The 21358-nt window shown below is 45.1% G+C and overlaps 1 protein-coding gene across 1 annotated transcript; it reads right to left on the bottom strand.

The window, feature by feature from the left end:
* Positions 1-1844: 1844 nt before the first annotated feature.
* BAG1 (BAG cochaperone 1) lies at positions 1845-18400 on the bottom strand. The gene is made up of 7 exons (XM_056857633.1): positions 18352-18400; positions 14887-15015; positions 11590-11672; positions 10624-10737; positions 8585-8692; positions 4626-4688; positions 1845-2239 (listed from the first exon to the last, which is right to left on the bottom strand). The coding sequence occupies exons 1-7, from the start codon at positions 18398-18400 to the stop codon at positions 2150-2152; spliced, it is 636 nt and encodes a 211-aa protein (XP_056713611.1). The 3' UTR covers positions 1845-2149.
* Between the last annotated feature and the right edge of the window lie 2958 nt (positions 18401-21358).

Here is a 21358-nt window from a genome sequence, read left to right on the forward strand (position 1 = left end):
TAACTTAAGCTAGAGGAACGTTGGGAGAAGTTAAAAAACGTGCAACACTATAATAGAACAATTGGTAGCCATGGAATCCTTTGTGCATCAAACATATTTAACAGCTTAACCTTTTAAAAACATCTGTGAGTGCAAAATAAGATTCTGGTACAGAGAAAATGTTCATCCGAAGCTACTCTGTAGCTCTAAAAGAAGCACTTTTAAGCATCACTTGCTCTGAAGTAATCACCCATCCACACTGAAAATGTACATACAAGACAATCCATTTCCCATTAATGCCATCCTAATACAAGCAAACATATTTAAAACAGTAAGGCAACAAACGGAAAATGCTGACAATATGTGGAACTTTGAGTGTCTGATACAATATTCTGATAGAAGGGGCATGTGTACACAAAAGGAAAGATCTTAGTTTGCCTGCTTTCAGTTCCTAACGTTCTTTTAGATAATTATGAGGAACTGTTTTTTAACTAATCGTATTATTGCTTTGAAATACAGGTGTAAATCTCACCTTTAAGAAATGATGAGATACATCATTACACAACAGGATGCAAAATACACCAACAGCTTATTTTATATTACACAAGCAAAACTTAGCATCTTGATTAAATTCATCTTTTTTGAAAAGCTCTCTGCAGCAACGGATTGCCATTTCCCCCTAGTGCAACAGAACTGAGAAGGTTGCATTGTTGTTTTCATCTGTTTCTACAGGTTTTACTGAAGCAAGAAAATGGTGGAGGTAGGGCAAGTCCAACATTCCTGTTGACCTATGGCACCACAAATGCAGGTGTCTATCTGGACAGAACATACGCCATTCTGTACACAGTCAGCTTCTGCTAGCCATGGAGAAGCTCTTCCTACAGCTAGGTAAACCCTCATTTCTGCAACTTGGCTACCAAAAAAAAAGTCTGCCTGCTTTATCTTGATCTCCTAGCCTCTCCTCTCAGGCACTCTTTGATCTTTGACTTCATCTGGTGCCACTTACGCTGTGCCCGCTGACACTGCGCTAGGACAGGAACTGGCATCATTATATTCATGGTTGTCGGACGGCAAAAATACTGGTAAGCTGCTGAGCCGAGGCTTTGAGTGCTTAGAGACACGAGGTGTTGGTAACTGCCATAAAGTTGCAGCTGATTCATGGCGACCTGTAAGGTTTTCAAGGCAAGAGACAAACAGAAATGGGTTGCCATTGTCTGCCTCTGTGTAGCAACCCTGGAGCCCCTTAGTGGTCTCCCACTGAAATACTAACCAGGGCCAACCCTACTTAGCTTCCGAGATTTGATGAGAACGGGCTAGCCTGAACCATCCAGATCAGGGCAGAGTCTTACTACAGGTCTAAATGTTAGCTTGAAGCAAGCAGAACAAGTGTGTGACAGCCGTCATTAGTGAGATCCTAAAGCCATATATGCATTTAAAGCTATATGTTGGGGGGAAATGTGCTGCTACTAACATCATAGCCAAAAAATATTTATCTGCAAGGATAAGAAATTGATTTCATTTTGCCCGTAAAAGCCAGCTTTATAGCCCCAACTGAAGGCAAAAAGTCTGAAAGAGTTCGGCAAACTCTTGATAATGGATTATCCAAATTTATTTGATGCAATGAATTACCTATCTGCATTTTCATCATCATTCCAAGGGAAACTGTACTTGAGAATGCAAAATGTATGCACCATATATCATGACTATATAAAGATTAGGATCAAGCTTACTGATGTACAGCCACTAGTTGAAGTACAAGACATCTTAACATTACATTCCAATTTAGGCATTCGGAAATTAAGACAGAGAGAATCCTTGCTGCAGTTAAATCGTTCCTGCATCCAAGACCATGTACAAGTACTCAACACTGTCAGCGTTACATTACTTATTGCTCTGAATGGTTTACAAAATGCAACATTTAGTTAGCTGAAACATATTTGACCACACAAAGGCAGGTTTTGAACATATTAAAGAACTGCAGAATTTTTGTGGAAAGAAGAGCTCTAAGGAGTGCATACAAACCAGCGAGCAATGACCAACATGCAATAATTTTACTGGACTCCGCTTAAAATAAAATCTTGAACACTAACACAGGTGCTCCAAAATCAAGAGCAAACTCTTCTTCTTGCTCACAGAGCAATTATTTCTTTTAGTTACTTAAATGAATGCCTCATTCTGCCAGAGCCATGTTCTTCGACTGTAGCTTATCCATTTCTTGACCAATACTTCCTTCCACTGTATCGCACTGTGCAAGAAAAGCCTGAAAACAAAATCCAAGAATTAAACAGGATATTTAATACAATACTATGCCTAAAAAAAAAAGTGGTATTTTTACCATACGAAAAGCAGCAAGAACAAACCCCAGCTTATTATTGGACGACTAGACTGGAGTCCCCAACGTGGTGCCCACCGACACCTTTCCTGGCCCCCACCAAGTGTTTTTAGAAAGCGGCCAGGGCCAGGTGGAGCTCTTGGCCAGCAGGGCTTTCGATTGGCCATTGGAGACCTGATTGGTTGTGCAGGTTTTTAAAAACTTGTTTCGGCAGCAGCTACCACCACAACACAAGGAACTACATAGCATGAATGAGAATGTGTGAGAAAATATTATTAAATGACATTCATTTTAAAAGGCATCCTGTTAAACAGCTTCTGCCTGAAATGTTGAAGGGTTATTGTCAGTGCAGATGTTCTGTGGCAGCCATATTTATGGGGTCACCCACCACCCCGTGACAGAATTCCAAAGGAGCCCCTGGGTGTCTGGTGTGCCAGTAACCAGACTTACCAATCAAAAGACAGCTTTGGGAAGAGGTCCCCCTCCCACTTGACCTTTCACCTCTCCAGCAGTAAATGAAGTCCAAGTTGCAAGGAAGAGGGGAGGAGTGAGGAAGCAAAGCAGATAAATCCTGCTTGCCAGAGAAGGAGAAGTCTGCTGCAACATCCAAATGCTCCCTTCTGTTCTTTCATCCAGCTTAACCACGATTTTGCATTTCATCAGCATCAGTGCTAACCAGGGTTTTCAAGAGGCTTAAATGAGAGTGGGTTTACAAACCGTGGTTAAGATGGAGCTTGGTTAGTGGTAATCATGGTTAGTATTGGTGCAGTGCTAAGCATAGTTAAGGCTGATCGGGGGGGGGGGGAGCTCCAGTTCACACCAGAGAGGCAACCATGTACATTCCTGAGGCTTACTTTGCACTTCCAAATTATGGTTTGCTGGAGGAGACATACAGTCCACAAACACAACTTTTAATACATTCACCTGACTAGCATTAAGACACCAAAGAGCCCTGAAATCCATAGGATTCAACAACTCCATCATAAAAGGTTGGCCTCTACAACCAAGTATGATCATCAGGTATTTGCCTCTGTTTTTTTCTTAATAGTTTGTTCTCACTGTAGAATGTGGATCAATGCTTCCATTTCGGATCTTTTGGATTCTCAATAGCCTAGGCAACATTGTTAATGCCAAGAAACCAACAAATGTTGAATCTACATACAAATGTTCCTTCTGCACAATATTCTAGGAGATTCCAAACTGGTCCACTTCAGAAGTACCTGGCGTAAACCCCGACAGTGACAGAAATGCAACAGAGCCACTTCACACATTCACACTGCCTTAAATCTAGGTGAAGCCTAATTTATGTGTGCAAGGTAAAGAGACACACCCAAAATCCTGGTTGTGCAAGACCCTCAATTTCAACAGCTCAGCCCTACCATCCGCCTCTAAACTCCAAGCCTAGATATTGTGGTTTGCTATCTCCTTGAAATCAAAGCAGTCTTCTTGTGCAGACTCACAACGGAAGTGCAGATTGTTACCATCATCAATCCAGAGTGTATTTTCTCATATAAAATATGAAACAAGAAGTTTCAGGTGCATTCACATCAGTTTGTTTTCAGTAAAGGCAATGCCACAATTAGGCAGAATGTCACTCTTTCCTCAGACAGACCAAGGTAGCCACCCTTTTCTTACCCTGGATAAAAGATTATGAATGTTTTTGAGGTTCCAGTAAGCATCTTGGACAGCATGAAAAAGAAGGTTCCAATGCAGTACTATATGAAGAGAAACTCCCCAATCCTATTGTTTTAAAAATTATAGAATTCTTCTACCATGATCCAGTCATGTTTGAGCAAAGATCAAACCAACAGTATGACTTCCAATTAATCTTGTCAAACTGCCATTTAATACTGCATTGCTAATTCTTTACATTTTTTGGGGAAAATGGCTTGTGATGCCTTAAATGGGTAAATGTAGTCTGCAAAAACAGAGGCTCCGCTGTGTGTGTCCACATTTCCTTGGGTGCCTGTAAAGAGGCTCAACTGAACTGGAGCTATATGCTTGGAAACCAAACTTGCCAACTTTAAAAGAAAATTACAGGTTTCCAGTCTTTTACTTCAGGGTATGTAAAACTCTAGGGTCACCTATAGCTATTTATTCTTGAGACAAGCATGCATATAGGTTTGTTTAGTTTTTAAGTAGTACTACTCTCTATTAATGAGATCTGCCATCCAAATTCAACCCTCTTAATACTAGCATTTTGATGCTAGTAGAAGCAGCCTCTTCCAGAAGTGATGCCGTTCCCTCTAAGTCTGGAAGTTGTACACCCTAATTTTCTTGCATTTAGAAAAATACGTTTCAGCCCAGGCCTTACCTGAACCTTTTTCACGAGCCCCTTCTTCTTCTGTTTGCAGTCATTGAAGTTCTCTGGGAGAGCCTGTGAAAAAAACAAATGAAACCACAAGGCTGACATTGCTTATTCTTGAAAAAAGCAGAGGAAGGCCTATGCCCAAATACGCCACATTGAAATGTTCAGCTGTGTCCCAATATATGCCTCAACTGCAATCCAAAGTAAGCACCCCACAGGGATGATTAGCAAAACAGAGTCAGCTGTACAACCTTAAGTCACTGAATAATCAGTTCAACAGCCCAGCTAGCGATCTCCATAAGCTACATTGCAGAGTTAGCAAATGCCTCTCCCAAGTGCTGGGCAGCTCCTGGCACATTCAGTTTCCATACAGCCATTGCACAGAATTGGTGTTGGAAAGTGCTGTCAAGTCACAGCCGACTCATGGCAACCTCGCATGAGGTTTTCAAGGTAAGAGAGGAGAAGAGGTGGTTTGCCATTGCCTGCCTCCATGTAATGACCCTGGACTTCCTTGGTCTCTCATCCAAGTACGAACCAGGGCCAACCCTGCTTAGCTTCTGAGATCAGGCTAGCCTGGGCTAACTAGGGCAGGGCTGAAAGGAATTACCAAAGCAAGAAAAAGCTCACAATAGATTCTGAAGTTTTAAAGATGTTTTTTAGGGTGTGTTGCTGATGCAGCCTAGTTTTCTAGAGAGCATTACAAAACTTAATGGAATGTCAAGTGCCTCCTCACACACACACAATTTAATGAATAGCGCATATTTGTGGATAGTTTTCAATCAGAACTATCTAGAAGCCATTCAGAAAGTGGATTTCAGGGTCCCTGGGTTAGGATTTGAGAATGGATGAAATGCACATTTCCTGGGGTAGGGGGTTTCATAAACTGGGGGGCCACCACTGAAAGTGTCCTGCTGTGCGTGCTAGTTAAGCTGGCCTCCTTCCCTGCGCACCAGATGATGAACTCCAATCATGAACAGGTTGCACTGGGAAGAGGTGGCAGCCACAAACCATTTAGGAATGTAAAGTTCGATACCAACCCTCTGGATTGGGCCTGAACATGACCAGGCAACCATTTAAAGTACTGAGGTAATATGGGCCCCGCAGCGAGTATCAGTGTCTGGCCAGGACTCTATAGCAAAGTCTTGCAGAGCAGAGCAACCCTGACTTGAATAGTTCTCCAACCTGAATTTCAAGCAGGTTCAATAAGCATATTGCATAATATCTGAGCTGTTATAAAAACTCAGTGAGTTTCCAGGTAAAGATCCACTGCAAATAATACCTTATTGGCAGGTGAAGAATGACCTGAGTGTTTGCATTATGCTATGAGCATACAAAAATATTCAATTACTCACAAAACTAGCTACACCCCTAAAATTATGAAGAGCATTGACAAACAACCAGCATACTGAATACAGTATTAAATAGTGGAAGAGTGGGGAAACGAACCTCGTTCTCCAGATTAAAGTCTGCCCCTCTTAACCACTACATTCAGAGGCAGTCAATTTCTGAACCCCAGCGCCAGGAGGCAACCTCAGGGGAAGGCCTTGGCTTCCATGCCCTGCTGCTGGACCTCCAGAGGAACTGGTTGGCCACAGCGTGAGACAAGATGCTGAGCGAAAAGGACCACTGGTCTGATCCAGCAGGGCTCTTCTTATGTTCTTATTTCCTCCCAGGTAAGCGTGCGTAAGACAGCACGCTTGGCAAGAAACAAACATTTTTGAGTTCAGTGGGGCTCAGTGCAGAGTAATCAGGCACAGGGTTACAGTGTCAAGGAAGAGGAAACGGGGAGGGATGGGACCCACCTCTCTGGAAGACCGTCATCATATGTGAATGATCTGTTCCCAGGATCAGTGTGAATGGCAAAAATCAGTGAATACTAAGAGCGCGGGGGTCTGCTGCCCCCCAACAGCAATATAATAAGACTGCGATGATGGCATCGTGGGAGTAAAAAGCAGCATCGTGTGACTGGGCTGCAACTGCAAGTCACAACTCCACAGATGGCGAGGGTTAACGGCACAACCATTTTTCAAGAACACAGCAGATAAGGATACTGCCACTGCCACTTTTTTCTGCTCCTACAGAAGTTCAACAATGTAGGCCGCGCTCCCCCTCCATGCTTCCTGCACATGCTACGCAGCTCTGCCTCAACCCCTGCACAATGCAGCCTCCTCCTCCTCCTGCCAAGTCTGGAGTCAATCGTTTTTGACTAGACTGAAAAGCGATTGCTGAAGGCTGCCCAATGCTGCACGGCCCTGGGGCCTGTCGGCCTGACAAGAAAGGGTCACCTGGTTCCACAGAATTTACTCACCAGGATGAAAAACATCCCCAACACTGGGTGTGTTGGTGAGTGCTTCTGTGGAAGGCCGACAACGAACGGCAGCCATGCTGGGATGGCTTCATCTACTGCGGCTTCTGTTTAGCCCCGTTCCCGGTCTCAGCTCTATAAAATACGACATAATTAATAGTCAGTCCAGTTACGACTATTAAATTATATCTTCATCCAAGAATTCATTACTCAGAACACAAGATTATATACTGGGTTATCAGTAAATAACAAATAGTTCCTCTCCCCAGTTCTTTTTTTTTGGGAAAAAAGCTTGTAACTAGTCACTGGGCGACCCAGATTTGTGCCATGAAATCTTGTTGTGATGTTAGGCCAGTCATTCTCTCTCAGCCTGGCCTACCCTCGCAGGATTGTTGTTGTGAGGGTAAAGCAGAGAAAGGGGAGAATGTTGTAAGCTTCTTTAGGTCCCCACAGAGGAGAAAAGCAGGATATAAACAAAGTAAATAAAATAATAAATGACATGTGCATTTAACAGACTTGTTTAACTGAAACCTAGCCAAATCAGTCTGGTAGTCATTTTATTACATTTAATACCAGTTGGGTATGTAATCCTCCATTGTTGATGGGGGGAATTTTTCTGAGTCTGTCTCCTTTTAACAGGGTTCTAACTCAAAAAGTTGCCAGTTTTGATTATACATATCTTGCGTTGGTTGCCATCCTATTGTTACAAAGCCAAGCTACACTGAAAAACAAAACAAAGTCCTACACCTTCTTGCCATTGGTCTCAGGGACCCAGAGCATATTATTTCTGCGTTTGTAGAGCACTGCTACCCAGTGGGTTCTTAAAGCGGCTAAAACACAAAACAATTTTCTGTAATATTCACAAAGCCATCTGAAAATGCAAAACAGGCCCAGGGGTGTATTCCGCATAGGAACAGGCTTGTGTAGGTTCCCCATTTTTCTCTGCAGCTGCTGATCCAGAGCAGTGGAAAGAGGGTTTTGGCATGGCAGGCCATAAGACATGAGTACTATTCCATATTGCAGTCCAGCTCAAAGGCCTTCTGGAAAGGAAAAGTCCTTTGCTTGGTGGGAAGGCCTGCGGAGGCAGCACCAATCTCACTTCATAGGGGAGGGAACTGAACAGACAGGGGGCAGCAACAGAAAATCTCTTCCAGGTGTCCAGCCAGCCTAACCTAAGGCTGGTTTCCTACCAGAAGGCACTGTGCATTGACCACAAAGCCAGGGCAGATTGGTATGGATGGCAGCAGTTCTCCAGATAATTCGGTCCTTTTAAGGGCAAAACCAGCACCTTGAATTAAGCACAGAAACCATCTGGGAGCCAGTGCAGCTGAACAAATACTGCTTTCATATCTACATCAGGTAGATGTAAAAAAACATGAAGGACCAAGCCTGAACTCGACATCCCCATGCATCAGTGGCCAAGGGTTCCAGCGAAGCCTAGAATCCCCTTCTGGAACCCGAAGAAGGAGCAAAACCAACATCACGCTAAACCTTCCAGCCCCATCTTAGCAAGGAGATTCAGAAGGATACCGAGGTCAGTGGAATCAAAGCCTGCAGTGCAGAGTCCAGAAGGACCAGCAGGGTCAGACTTTCCATATCAGTCGACAGACACTCAGGGCAACCGCAGCAGTTTCTGCACAGTGACCCGCTATTCACTCACAATGGCATCTATCTGTTCCAGAATCTTCATAAACTGCTCAGCAGTTCCCTTGATTCGCTTGTCCAACTGGTTAAGAGCTTCGTTTTGAAGATTCTTCGCTAAAAAACCCTGCACAGAAAATATATTGTACAAGAGATTTAAGCGATGCATACTGAAGGCAGCTTCTCTAAATAATATAACTAATACAGAATAGTCTATTGTGCACGGTCAAAATTTAATTTCACTAAATTTCTTCCACCTCCATTGAATGGCTATAAAGCTAATTTGCATATATACAAGCAATGGATGCACATTTATTTTTCTAGCATGCAACAAAACATTCTGATGCGATAATTAAAAATCTGGGCTCTATCCAGGCAGCTTTTTCACTCAAGTCTTAGCCAATTCCCCTCTTTATTACAGCCCCCTGTCCCACATGGCATTTGGGAGAAAGAGAAGACTGCACCAGTGGGCAGGAGGAAAAAGGAGGGCAACGGGCAGGGCCTGGGAGTTTATTTAGCTCCTCTAGATCCCTACGCATATTGCATTTTTAAAGGAATAATTATTTACCAATGTTATATATTTTAATTGAATTTATAATTGTAGTTTGTACTAGATCTCCTGACGAAGCAAAATGCAAAACGCATAGAGATCTAGAAGAGCTAAATAAACTCTCAACCTTGCACCCTGCTCTCCTTTTTTTTCTCCTGCCACATGGCATTTCTCCACTGAGGTCCCAAGAAACCAAACATAGAAGTCAAAGGTGACTCCTTCCTCTCTTTTCCAACAGTGGAAAAACTGGTTGGATCAAAGCTTTGTATTTCCACTGAAAACTGCCAGGACGCACTACAATAAAATTACTGCTGAAATTCCTAGGTGCCACAATGATTTTAGGCTCCAAGGAAACCTAGAGTCTGGGATTTGTTGAGCCCTGCCTTAAATTTATCTCACTTCTGGCCCATGGGATGACATCACATCCTGACATTTACTAGGCAGACTTTGTTTACGACGTGGTTTGCCATTGCCTTCCCCAGTAATCTACAATTAACCCCCGCAAGCTGGGTACTCATTTTACCGACCTTGGAAGGATGGAAGGCTGAGTCAACCTTGATCCAGCTACCTGAAACCGACTTCGGTTGAGGTCAAACTCAGGTTGTGAGCAGAGCTTGGACTGCAGTACTGCAGCTTACCACTCTATCATGGTGCTTCTTCAGAAAAAGGTAAATATGAGGGGAGGGATTGAAAAGGACACAAAACACTTGCTGTTGAACAGAACGGAATTTCTAACTGGCACTTCAATATAGCTTAACAGAATCCTGCATTGAGGGAGACTGCAGGGAGATGTGGGGGGCTGTGCTATCCTGCATTGGAAATATGGCTGGAATTATTTTGCCAGTGCCAAATCAATTTTTAATTACTGGTGGCATTTCTTCTGGCAAATGTAAACACACTCTTCTTGGTTTTGAAAGGGTGAAATTAGCAAAAATGTCTGGGTGGGACAGAACTGAGATGGCTTCAAATTAGCTAAGCCAGGAAGCAAATACTGGGTGGAAGTTCATGGAGCTGGACTAAACTTAAGGGGAACGGAGGTTTCCTAACCTCCCAACACCACCACAAAATTGAATGTATGTCGGTGAGACAAACAATCCCAACACAGCAGACATATAAATATTGTAAATATTAAAAACAAATTTAATCAGGAAAAAAAATCTACCTACCCCTTCCCAAACTTCAGAATCTTTTAGGGCGCTTCCACACATCCTGAATAATGCACTTTCAATCCACTTTCAATGCCCTTTGCAGCTGGATTTTATTGTGTGAAATGGCAAAATCTACTTGCAAACGATTGCTAAAGTGCATTGAAAGTGGATTCAGGACGTGTGAAAGCGCCCTTAATTTTTAAAATATATATAGACTACTGCTTCTGGCCAGGCAGGCTCTCAAAGCAGTTCATGAATGTTTGAAAGAAAGGGCATCAAAAATATCAAGACGGGTCAACCATCTACAATATTAACTAAAAATATAAAGAAGGTGAAATGTTGAAACTCGAAGCAACTTACTTTCTGAATACCTCCAAGTTCTTTATTAACTTCCTCTATTCTTTTGGCTATCTGCTCCACTGATTTCTCCAAATCTTTTAATTTCTTTAATTCCGTCTCTTCTTCAGGACTGTTCTGCATCCATTCAAGGAAGACAACACCCTTTTACATTCACAAGACTACAGATATTTACAAGAGAAGAGTACGCTAAATTTTTAAAAGTTTTAAAAGTACAATTATCAAAGATTCACAGTGCTCACCTAAGCAGAGTTATTTATAGACGTCTAAATGCATTGAAGACAATGGGTTTAGAAGGGTGCAACTCTGTTTAGGATTACACTGTTAGAAATCCATTATTGTTCCAATTCAGCATCCTGGCCTCTGTCTCTACGTGGTACCATTACTCATACCCCAAAACTCTTGTAGATCTCTAAGGTGTTCCTGGACTTGAGTCATACATTTTGTAGAGTGCCAGCTGATGTCACACCTGGCTTTTTGCCTCGGCGGGTGTGACATCATTTCCACCACCCACACTGCTTCTTCTACTGGCCCAAGGGCAGGTGGGAGGATCCTTTCTGCTCATTTCTCTCACAGATAATGAACATGGAAGACCGAAGGGCAAACTCCTGCTAAGCAAACCACCACCTATACACACTGTCAGCAAAAACTTGCCCACCTTGGGCAACATAAATGAGTAATTAATAATCTCTGCTATGGTGTTCCTGCTACAGGTCACTCTCCTATTCCTCTGTGTTTTATTGATCCCCTGCATGGCCCATTTTACCTTATCTTTTCTTTAATTAGCATGGAAAGTAAGGAAGGTTTCTGTCCTCTCTGTACTGGAGTGCAATTAGCAAGGGACCAGATTCCCTGCCAGTCCCAGAGAGGAAAAAACACTGCTTACGTCTGGCAGCTTTCTGTAGACATATTCTACACTGCCATTGATTGAACACCCATAAAATGAAATAACCATAACTTGAAAGGTACCCTTTTTCCAATCAGCATAACTTTACAACCGTTTTTAACTCCGAACAATGATAAAGGCTGTTCCATTTCTTTCAAGGATTTTCCTAAAAGGAATGGAGAGAGAAAACTCTCAGTTATTTCATAAACTCTAAAACAGCATTTTACATATATTCAAGAAGACTGTCAAAATTACTTAATGCTTTCTACACACATTAACCTAATCTCTGCTTCAGATAAAAGATTTCGAAACTTCTCTACTGATTTGAATCTCCAAAGTCTCATCTGAAAGAAATATATGAAATTTATAGTCTGCTTCTAACCCGAGAACTTTTTAATGACTCATTGTGACACCATGTTATATCTGCCCAATAGTACAAATCCTGAATATTGCAGAGCCTTTATGCTTCTTTGGCATAACGCCCTGCCTCCCAAGTTCATAGATGGGATATATAATAAACGCCCATTAGAAACACGTAGATGCATATGCAAGCAGGATGCTCTTGAGGCCACCGAACAAGTGCTATCTGAGTATAAATTATATGATCATATCAGCACAGGTTCATTGATTCCATTATTAGTGGACTGCCTCAGATCTCTGAGAAAACAACATCTAGCGCTCCTCCTATCGGACACTATAGTTAACTTATTTGCTAGCATGGCCAGATTTGCTCGGTTAGCAATGAAAATAAGGCAAAGATCGCTTAAGTCAATACAGTAGCCGAGGAAATTGAGAATGTGTATTCTGCATACTGTATTTATAGAATCATAGAGTTGGAAGGGACCACCAGGGTCAAGTCCAACCCCCTGCACAATGCAGGAAATTCACAACTACCTCCCCCCCCTCACACCCCTAGTGACCAGAAGATGGCCAAGATGCCCTCCCTCTCATCATCTGCCTAAGGTCACAGAATCAGCATTGCTGACAGATGGCCATCTAACCTCTTCTTAAAAACCTCCAGGGAAGGAGAGCTTACCACCTCCCGAGGAAGCCTGTTCCACTGAGGAACCGCTCTGTTAGAAAATTCTTCCTAATGTCTAGACAGAAACTCTTTGGATTTAATTTCAACCCGTTAGTTCTGGTCCGACCTTCTTGGGCAATAGAAAACAACTCGGCACCATCCTCAGTATGACAGCCCCTCAGGTACTTGAACATGGTTATCATATCACCGCTCAGTCTTCTCTTCTTCAAGCTAAACATACCCAGCTCCTTCAACCTTTCCTCATAGGACTTGGTCTTTAGACCCCTCACCATCTTTGTTGCCCTCCTCTGGACACGTTCCAGCTTGTCTACATCTTTTTTAAATTGTGGTGCCCAAAACTGAACACAGTACTCTAGTTGAGGTCTAACCAGAGCGGAGTAAAGCGATATCATCACATCGCGTGATCTGGACACTATACTTCTGTTGATGCAGCCCAAGACTGCATTTGCCTTTTTAGCTACCGCATCACACTGCTGACTCATGTTGTGTTTGGTCTACTAAGACCCCAAGATCCTTTTCACACACACTACTGCTCAGACAAGTCTCCCCCATCCTATAATTATGCATTTGATTTTTCCTACCTAAATGCAGAACTTTACATTTGTCTTTGTTGAAGTGCATTTTATTAGTTCTAGCCCACTTCTCCAGCCTGTCAAGATCATCCTGCATCTTGGCTCTGTCTTCTACCATATTTGCTACCCCTCCCAATTTAATATCATCTGCAAATTTAATAAGCATCCCCTCTATTCCTTCATCCAAATCATTTATAAAGATATTGAACGACACAGGGCCCAGCACAGATCCCTGAGGAACTCCACTAGTCACTTCCCTCCAAGTGGATGAGGAACCATTAACAAGCACTCTTTGGGTACGATCTGTCAACCAGTTGCAGATCCATCTAACAATAATAGGATCTAAACCACATTTTCCCAATTTGTCAACTAGAATACTATGTGGAACCTTATCAAAAGCCTTATCTATATTTATCTATACTTAATGTATGTTCTTTCTGATTCTTATTTTACCAAGCTTTTGCTATTATTAAGCATTCCAATTTTAATAATATACAGCTTTCATTCTACTTGATATTAATTAGCTATGTACCTCTGCATTTTCTTTACATTTTTAAGCATTTAAATTTAAATTTTATTTTGTACATGTTTTACTATATATTATTCAGTTATGTAAATTCAATTTGTTTGATGGTCTATGACTGCAAATAAAATGATGATGATGATGACTCATTGTGATGGACAGGATAGGTCCCGCCTCTCCCTAAGAGCAACCAATGAGAGCTGATGGAATGTTGGGGAGAGAGGGTTGGAAAGTAGCCGTTAAGAGGAGCAGTCAGGAGTTGGCAGCTGGGGAAGCTGAGCAGGAAAAGGAGGAAGTCTGGCTGAGTGAAACTGTGGAGAAGAGTGGCTTAAAGTGGGCTGAAAACAGCCAATTTGTAAGTAAAGGATCCTAGTTGTGGGGGCAGGACCACCATTCAAAAGTTCAATGGAAGTGAAATGTTGTAACTTCTACCTTATCTTCTTCAGTGTTACATTATCTGTGTAAGGCAGCTTCATATGTTTGAGGATGAGCCACTGATCGAGATCACCCTTGGCATTTGGGTTCCAGGTTCAATCCCTAGCATCTCCGGTGAAAGGATCTCAGCACAGCTGATGTTGAGAAAGACCTTTCACCACTGGAAACTCAGGGGAGCCACTGCCAGCTAGCGAACGCTACACTGATGGACCAGTGCTTTGGTTCAACATCAGGCAGCTATGGATATCTTCATACAAACTGTGTTAATGGAAAACTACTAATTAAAAACCCAAAGCTAGAGGAATTAATAGTGCACAGTTATCTTTTTCTATAGAATTAACTCACACACAAACACATGAAGCTGCCTTATACTGAATCAGACCCTTAATCTATGAATATCAGTATTGTCAAAGACTGGCAGCAGCTCTCCAGGGTTCAGGCAGAGGTCTTTCACATTAACTACTACCAGATCTTTTAACTGGAGATGCCAAGGATTGAACCTGGGACCTTTTACATGCCATGGCAGATGTTCTACCACTGAGCTACGGCCCTTCCCTGCACAATATGTATTTTGGAATGTTAAACGTTTCACAGTTTATTCTGGGAATTAAATAAAATATTGCTGTAACTGTTCAGAAGGGAAATCAGTCTTTACCTTGCTGAATATGGTGTCAAAAGATTATTCACATATGGATGTTTAATACTTAATTCAGAACACCACTGACGCAGAAGAGTTTGCAATCCGCCATGGGTCTCAGTGAGAGAGGTATAAATAGGCGAAATAAAGAAATATACAATTGTTACATACCTTTATATATCAATTTCTGAAAAGAAAGTGGAACTCCGGTTACTTGTTCAATTAAGAGAGCCATATCACGTACTGTTGGCTGGCTATCTTCTTCTTGAGAAGCGATCTGAAGATTATGCTTTTCACTACCTAAAAGCCATAATAATAGAATTTTAAAAAAAATTGTGGCCTGAGCCAGTCTGCATTGAAATTAACACTTGCAACTGGTCATGCCCCTGAGCCTGTAACAGACAGACAGGAGCTCAGCAGCAGCCTGATTATTTATTCAGTACTTTTTAATTCTGCCCTCCATCCAAGATAATAGCGTGCATGGTTCTGCCATCCATTTTAGCCTCACCTTTTATCCTGTGAGGCAGGTTAGTCTGAGAGAGATTGGGTTGGATCCGGTGACCCATGGGTGCAAGGATCACATATCTTCCTTTCTTCCCCCTCCCTCCAGTAGTCCTTTCAGATCCTAGAAGTTCATTTCTATAATCATGGGGCCCAAGGGGACTAATACTCATGTGGGTGGATGGTCTGAGCTGAGGAGGGGGAATGGGGGGAAACTATTTGAAGGGCTATCACTTAGAGGAGGGCAAGGAGCTGTTCCTGTTGGCAGCAGAGGATAGGACTTGCAATAATGGGTTTAAATTGTGGGAGGAAAAGTACCACTGAATATTAGGGGGGAAAATTACATTAAGAGTTGTTCAACAATGGAATCAGCTACCTAGGGAGGTGGTGAGCTCCCCCTCACTGACAGTCTTTAAGCAGCGGCTGGACAAACACTTGTCAGGGATGCTCTAGGCTGATCCTGCATTAAGCAGGGGGTTGGACTAGATGGCCTATCTGGCCCCTTCCAACTCTATGTTTCTATGAACTACCCTCTTCCCTCACTGCAGCTCTGCAGACAGAAAAGGCAAGAATGCTCATTTCAACCCTTTCCTCTTCCTGCCCCACATGCCTATTAGTCCCCAAGGGTCTCACCTATAGCCCCACCTATCAACTTTCTCAGTCAAAAAGGACTGCTGGGCGGGGGAGAACAACAAGAAAAAGATCCACATCCTCCAGCCCCTTCTGCTGTCGGATTACTACATCCAACCCAGTGATCAATTCAAGATGACCCAGTGAGATTCACAGTAAACTGTATTTATTTGTTTACTTCATTTATATACCACTTTTCTCCTCAATGGGGACCAAAAGCGACTTGAGTTGTTCTCCTCTCCTCTGTTTTATCCTCACAACAACCCTGTGAAGTAGGTTAGGCTGAGAGTGCATGTCTGGCCCAAGGTCACATGGCAAGTTTCCGTGGCAGAGTGGGGATTCGAACCTGGGTCTCTCAGACTCTAATCCAGCATTCTAACCACAACACTCACCCGGAACCATACCAACTGTCCCTGGAAAGGCGCAGGAAAAGCTGAATTTCTGCATCCCAGGGGCTTACCTCAAAACACGTGAATCCCTCACTAGGGCCCACCTGAACCCCTTTTCCCAGAGCCAATCCATGACTGATGAGCCTCACGGAGACAAAATGGTTTGTTTCACCCCAACAGAGGTCATCTTACATACGTTTTGAGTCCTGTTAAGGACAAGGACAATCCAGAATTGGGGGGAGGAGGGAGGATTTATGCTTAGGGCTGCCAACTCCAGGTTGGGAAATACCTGGAGATTTTAGGGGTGGGGCCTGAGGAGGGCGGGATTTGGGGAGGAGAGGGACCTCAGCAGAGCATATTGCTGTAGAGTTAACCATCCAAAGTAGCCATTTTCTCCAGGGCAACTGATCTCTGTAGTACGGATATTAGCTGTAATTCGAGGAAATCTCCAGACCCCACCTGGAGTTTGGCTACCCTAGTATATGAATGACTATGTATAGATGGAGGTTTATGATTTGCCACTATTGGCACCCCTGCCCCAATCTCTGCATACTGATTTATACATATCCCTCATGAAACTGCCATAATCAGTCCCGGTAATAAACAATCAGTGTTGCTTATTTGTTGTGCTTGATTTGATGTACTCAGATCTCCAGCCACCACCTGGAGGTTGGCAACCCTATGCTGTTCTTATTATTACATACTTCATTTATACCTCACCTTTTTCTCCAATGTAGACCCAAAGCGGTTCACGCTGTCCTCCTCTCCTCCATGTTATCCTCACAACAAGCCTGTGAGGTAGGCTAGGCTGAGGGTGTGTGATTGGCCCAAGGTCACCCAGAGAGCTTCCACGGCTAAGCAGGGATTCGAACCTGGGTCTCCCAGTCCATACTCTTGTGTGTTCACAAGGCTTGACAAGTGTGTTTGTCAACAGTGCTCACAAGCAACCTCGGACAGGGATCCACATCGGAGCAGAGAATGGGGGCAGGTGGGCAGGCCCTACCTAGGATTGCCAGTTCCGGGTTGTGAAATACCTGGAGATTTTGGGGGTGGAGCCTCAGGAGGGTGGAGTTTGAGGAGCGGAGGGACTTCAATGGGGTATAATGCCAGCCAGAGAGCCAGCATGGTGTAGTGGTTTGGAGCGGCGGAGTCTGATCTGGGTTTGATTCTCCACTCCTACACGTGAAGCCGGCTGGGTGACCTTGGGCTAGTCACAGCTCTGTTAGAGCTCTCTCAGCCCCACCCACCTCACAGGGTGTCTGTTGTGGGGAAGGGAAGGTGATTGTAAGCCGGTTTGAGTCTCCCTTAAGCGCTAGAGATTGGCCATTGACGCACGGGAGGTTTTGCCTGGGATTTGCTGACCGGTAGAGGCACATTTTCCCCATCTGAGTTCTCAAAGCTCAACCATCAGCCCCCCTGCAGAGTTTTGAGAATCTGGATGGGGAAAACGTGCATCTACCGAGCAGCAAACCCAAGGCCAAACCTCCCGTGCACAAAGGGCCAAAGTCGGCCTAGCAAAGCCGACTCTTCTTCAACCTGCCAAAGCGGCCCATCTTCTCCAGCTGCACTGATCTCTTTTGCCTGGGGATCAGCTGTAACCCCAGGAGATCTCCAGCCGCCACTGGAGGCTGGCAACCTTCTCTGGAGATCAGCTGTAATTCCAGGAGAGCTCCAGGCCCCACCTGGAGGATGGCGACCCTAGCAGGCCCGCCTCTCCCCCCGCCCCGCCAGCGTCCCGGGCGGGGGGAGCCTGACCCAGCTCCACCTTCGGAGCCTCCCGCCGGGCCGGGCCTGGGGGGGGGGGGTCCGCCGACCTCCCGGCCAGGAGGCCCTTTCCTCGCCCCACGTCGCCACCGGGCTCAGCTCCCCTGGAGAAAATGGCCGCTTGGCCGGGTGGGCTCCGCGGCCCCCGCCCGGAGAGGGCCGGCCAAGCCTCCCCTCGCGGCCGGCGCTCCGCACGCGCTCAGAGGCCCTGCCCGCCCCGCAGCCTGCCCTTCGCCGGGGAGGGGGGCGAGGGAGGCCGCCCAGGGAGGCCCCGGCGCGGGGGAAGAGGAGAAGGCGGCGGCGCCCCCCCTCCGGAGGCCCGCCCAGCCCCCCGCGCGGGCAGAGCCCTTACCGTAGGTGACGGTCACCGACAGGGCCGCGCTCCCGCCGGGCACCGCCATGCTGCGCCCGCCTCCTTCCCAGCGCCGCCTCCGCCCGCCGCCCCGCTTCCTCCCCGGCCGGAAGCCCGGCGGAGGAGGAGGCGGAGGAGGAGAGGGGGGGCTGCCGGAGCCTCCCGCCGGCCTCCCCGGGGGGCCGAATCCCCCCTCCTCAGGGCCGCCGCCCCTTCCCGGCCTTGCGGCTGCCCGGCAGCGGCTCTTTTCCCGGCCGGGCGGGAAAGGACGAGGGCAGAAGGGGCGGCGGCGCCTCCCTCTCCTCCTCCTCCTTCTCCTCAGGGGGCGGCCTGGCGGGCCGCCGGGGTCGCCAACCTCCAGGTGGGGCCTGGAGGCCCCCCCCCGGGGTTCCAGCTCCTCTCCAGACGACCCGGGGCAGTTCCCTGAGGGAAAAGGCTGGCGTTGGAGGCGTCGCTTGACACCCTGCCGAGGCGCTCGCCCAACCGCCGCCGCCCAACCGCCAGGAATGTCTCAGCGTGGAAGTGGCAGCCCCCCCAGGCCCTTCCGTTGCTGCTTTAGGAGCAGCAGTTCTCTCATGAAGGCATTTCGAAGGGAGAAATGGGAAAGGGAGGCTGCTGAATTACAACTCATCATGAAGCTCAAGACAATGTCTTCTCCAGGATTGAATAGCGACCTGAGATTCATGTCTCGTTACCAATGCTTTCTCCATGCCTACAACCCCACTGCATATCACACCTAATCCAATCACACCTGCTAGTTTCATTTACCTGCTATTGCCATTGGGGGTCTGAATTGACTCTACTTAAGGACGGACACACATTTTAGCGGTATCTGAAGTCACCGCTCACAAAAGCTCCTACCCTGCCAGAAATTTTGTTAGTCTTTAAGGTGCTACTGGACTCTTGCTCTTTTCTACTACCAGGACAGTGTGCTTGGAAGTGGTGGGTGGTGGATTTCCACTCAAAGTAGCCCCTTCCCTTGAACCAAAAGAAACTGGAGTCTCTCTTGTGGCAGAACCAAATTTTACTCCAGCTTTTGTTGAGCAGAGAGCCCACTTCTTCAGCTGGGGATGAGCAGATCCTCTCTACACCAGCATTTTAGGTTACTTAGGGTTACCAACCTCCAGCTGGCACCTGGGGGTCTCCCAGGATAACGGCTGATCTCCAGAGACAGAGATCAGTTTCCCTGGAGAAAATGGCTGCTTTGGAGGGTGAACGCTATTGCATTATACCCCACTGAGTTCCTTCTCCTCCCTGGCACCTCCTCCAAATCTCCAGGAATTTACCAGCCCAGAGTTGACAACCCCAACTTAGGGCAGTGGTACATAAACAACAGGGTCAAGAACCCAGAAAATGCAGGGAGCAGAAAGCAAGATGTAAAATTCAAATCAAGTAAAACAGAGACAGTTGATTCAGCCCAGGTTTTGCAACAACTGTAACAACTGAGAAATCTTACATCCTTCTTCAACTGAGTGGGCCCTTGGGTGCTTCCAGATGGGGCCCCCAAAACAGGCCCTGCAGCAGCAAGGAGGAACAAGCACCCTTCCAGTTTCCCTTTTGCTTCTGATAAAACGAGGTTTATGTTTTCTCTGGGGAAAAGGGAACCAGAGTAGTTGTCCTAATTGTGTGGATGCTCCCCTTTTCTGAAGGGGCTTCTTGCTGGCTATAAAGGGGGGGGGGATCCCGTAGAAGCAGCCCTCATCCACAAAAGCAGAAGTCAAATTTTGCTAAGCTACTGCTAAATCTGGCCATCTCTCAGGTCTCTCATAAGCCCTTTCAAATCCTTACTGCATGGAAAATACACCATTCTTGACTCAACCCGACTGAATATAGACCCCCCCCACCCCAACCTGGATATGCATTAGGTAGAGGACATTGCATGATGCTGCAGAAAAGAAAAGCACAACCAACCAATCTCATGAGGAATGCAGCTGTAATCTGAATTAGGTGAATTAACTTGCGATCAACTGATGTATGGAACATCTCAAAGGACAAACCGATGAGAATTCTGGTTCAATTCTACCGCTCAACTTTGAATGCTTATTCAACCATAGCGCTAAGCTTTGTCTAGGATGACCAAAATCAGAGGTCTCACATACATCAAGATCACATACCTCAAGATCACTGAAGGAACAATTTCATCAGATACAGCTTTTTCTATCACACTCCTACCAATGAAGTGCCTACCAATACAGAGTTTTCTGTCCTAGGCTTCGTAAATCAGAAGCTCCCACACCATTCCTGTTTCTTTTAAACCAGTTATTGAAACCCCAGTTTCAAAAGGATTTGCAGTCATGGACTCAGCTTCTATCTGATTTGTGTTAACTGTGATATGGGGAGGGGGGAGCAGGGACGCTAGCAGAAGAGCATACATCTTTTCCAAATTGCTTTTCCATGGTTGAATCTGTACCACCAATATATAATTTCTAATTTGTAAGTACAGGATTCTGCCAAAAATTGCTGCTGTTTTAACGGTCAACTAGAATTCTTTAAGATCTATGATGTCTCAGTACACACTAAGTACTTCTGACCATATTTTATCTCTATTGAGGTTCCACTACTAGAATCAAACTTGCAATCCATTCTCTTTCTTTCACAGAAAAATATTTTAAGACAGGTAATTAAGCACTATTGATTTCCAGATTATGTACAGCTGCAGTCAAAGCAAGAACAGATAAAACCTTATTAGTTATGGAGGCAACAGGTATTTTCTATTGACCTTTGTTTTGGAAAAAAGTTGTCTTAAGTGCCCTTTTCATGCAGTCTGTGTCAATGTAGGACATATACTGGGCAGTAGATTCAGGATGGACACAAGGAAATGCTTCTTTACACAGTGAGTGATTAAAATGTAGAATTTGCTACCAGAGGATGTAGTGATGGCCACAGGCAGAGGCGGCTTTGAAAGGGTATTAGGTGGATTCATGGAGGAGATGTCTGTCAATGGCTACTAGCTATGGGGACTGAAAGGATCCTCCACATTCAGACACAGTCAACCTCTGAATCCCAG

This window comes from Euleptes europaea, chromosome 11 (genome assembly GCF_029931775.1).
Source record: "Euleptes europaea isolate rEulEur1 chromosome 11, rEulEur1.hap1, whole genome shotgun sequence".
NCBI lineage: Eukaryota > Metazoa > Chordata > Lepidosauria > Squamata > Sphaerodactylidae > Euleptes > Euleptes europaea.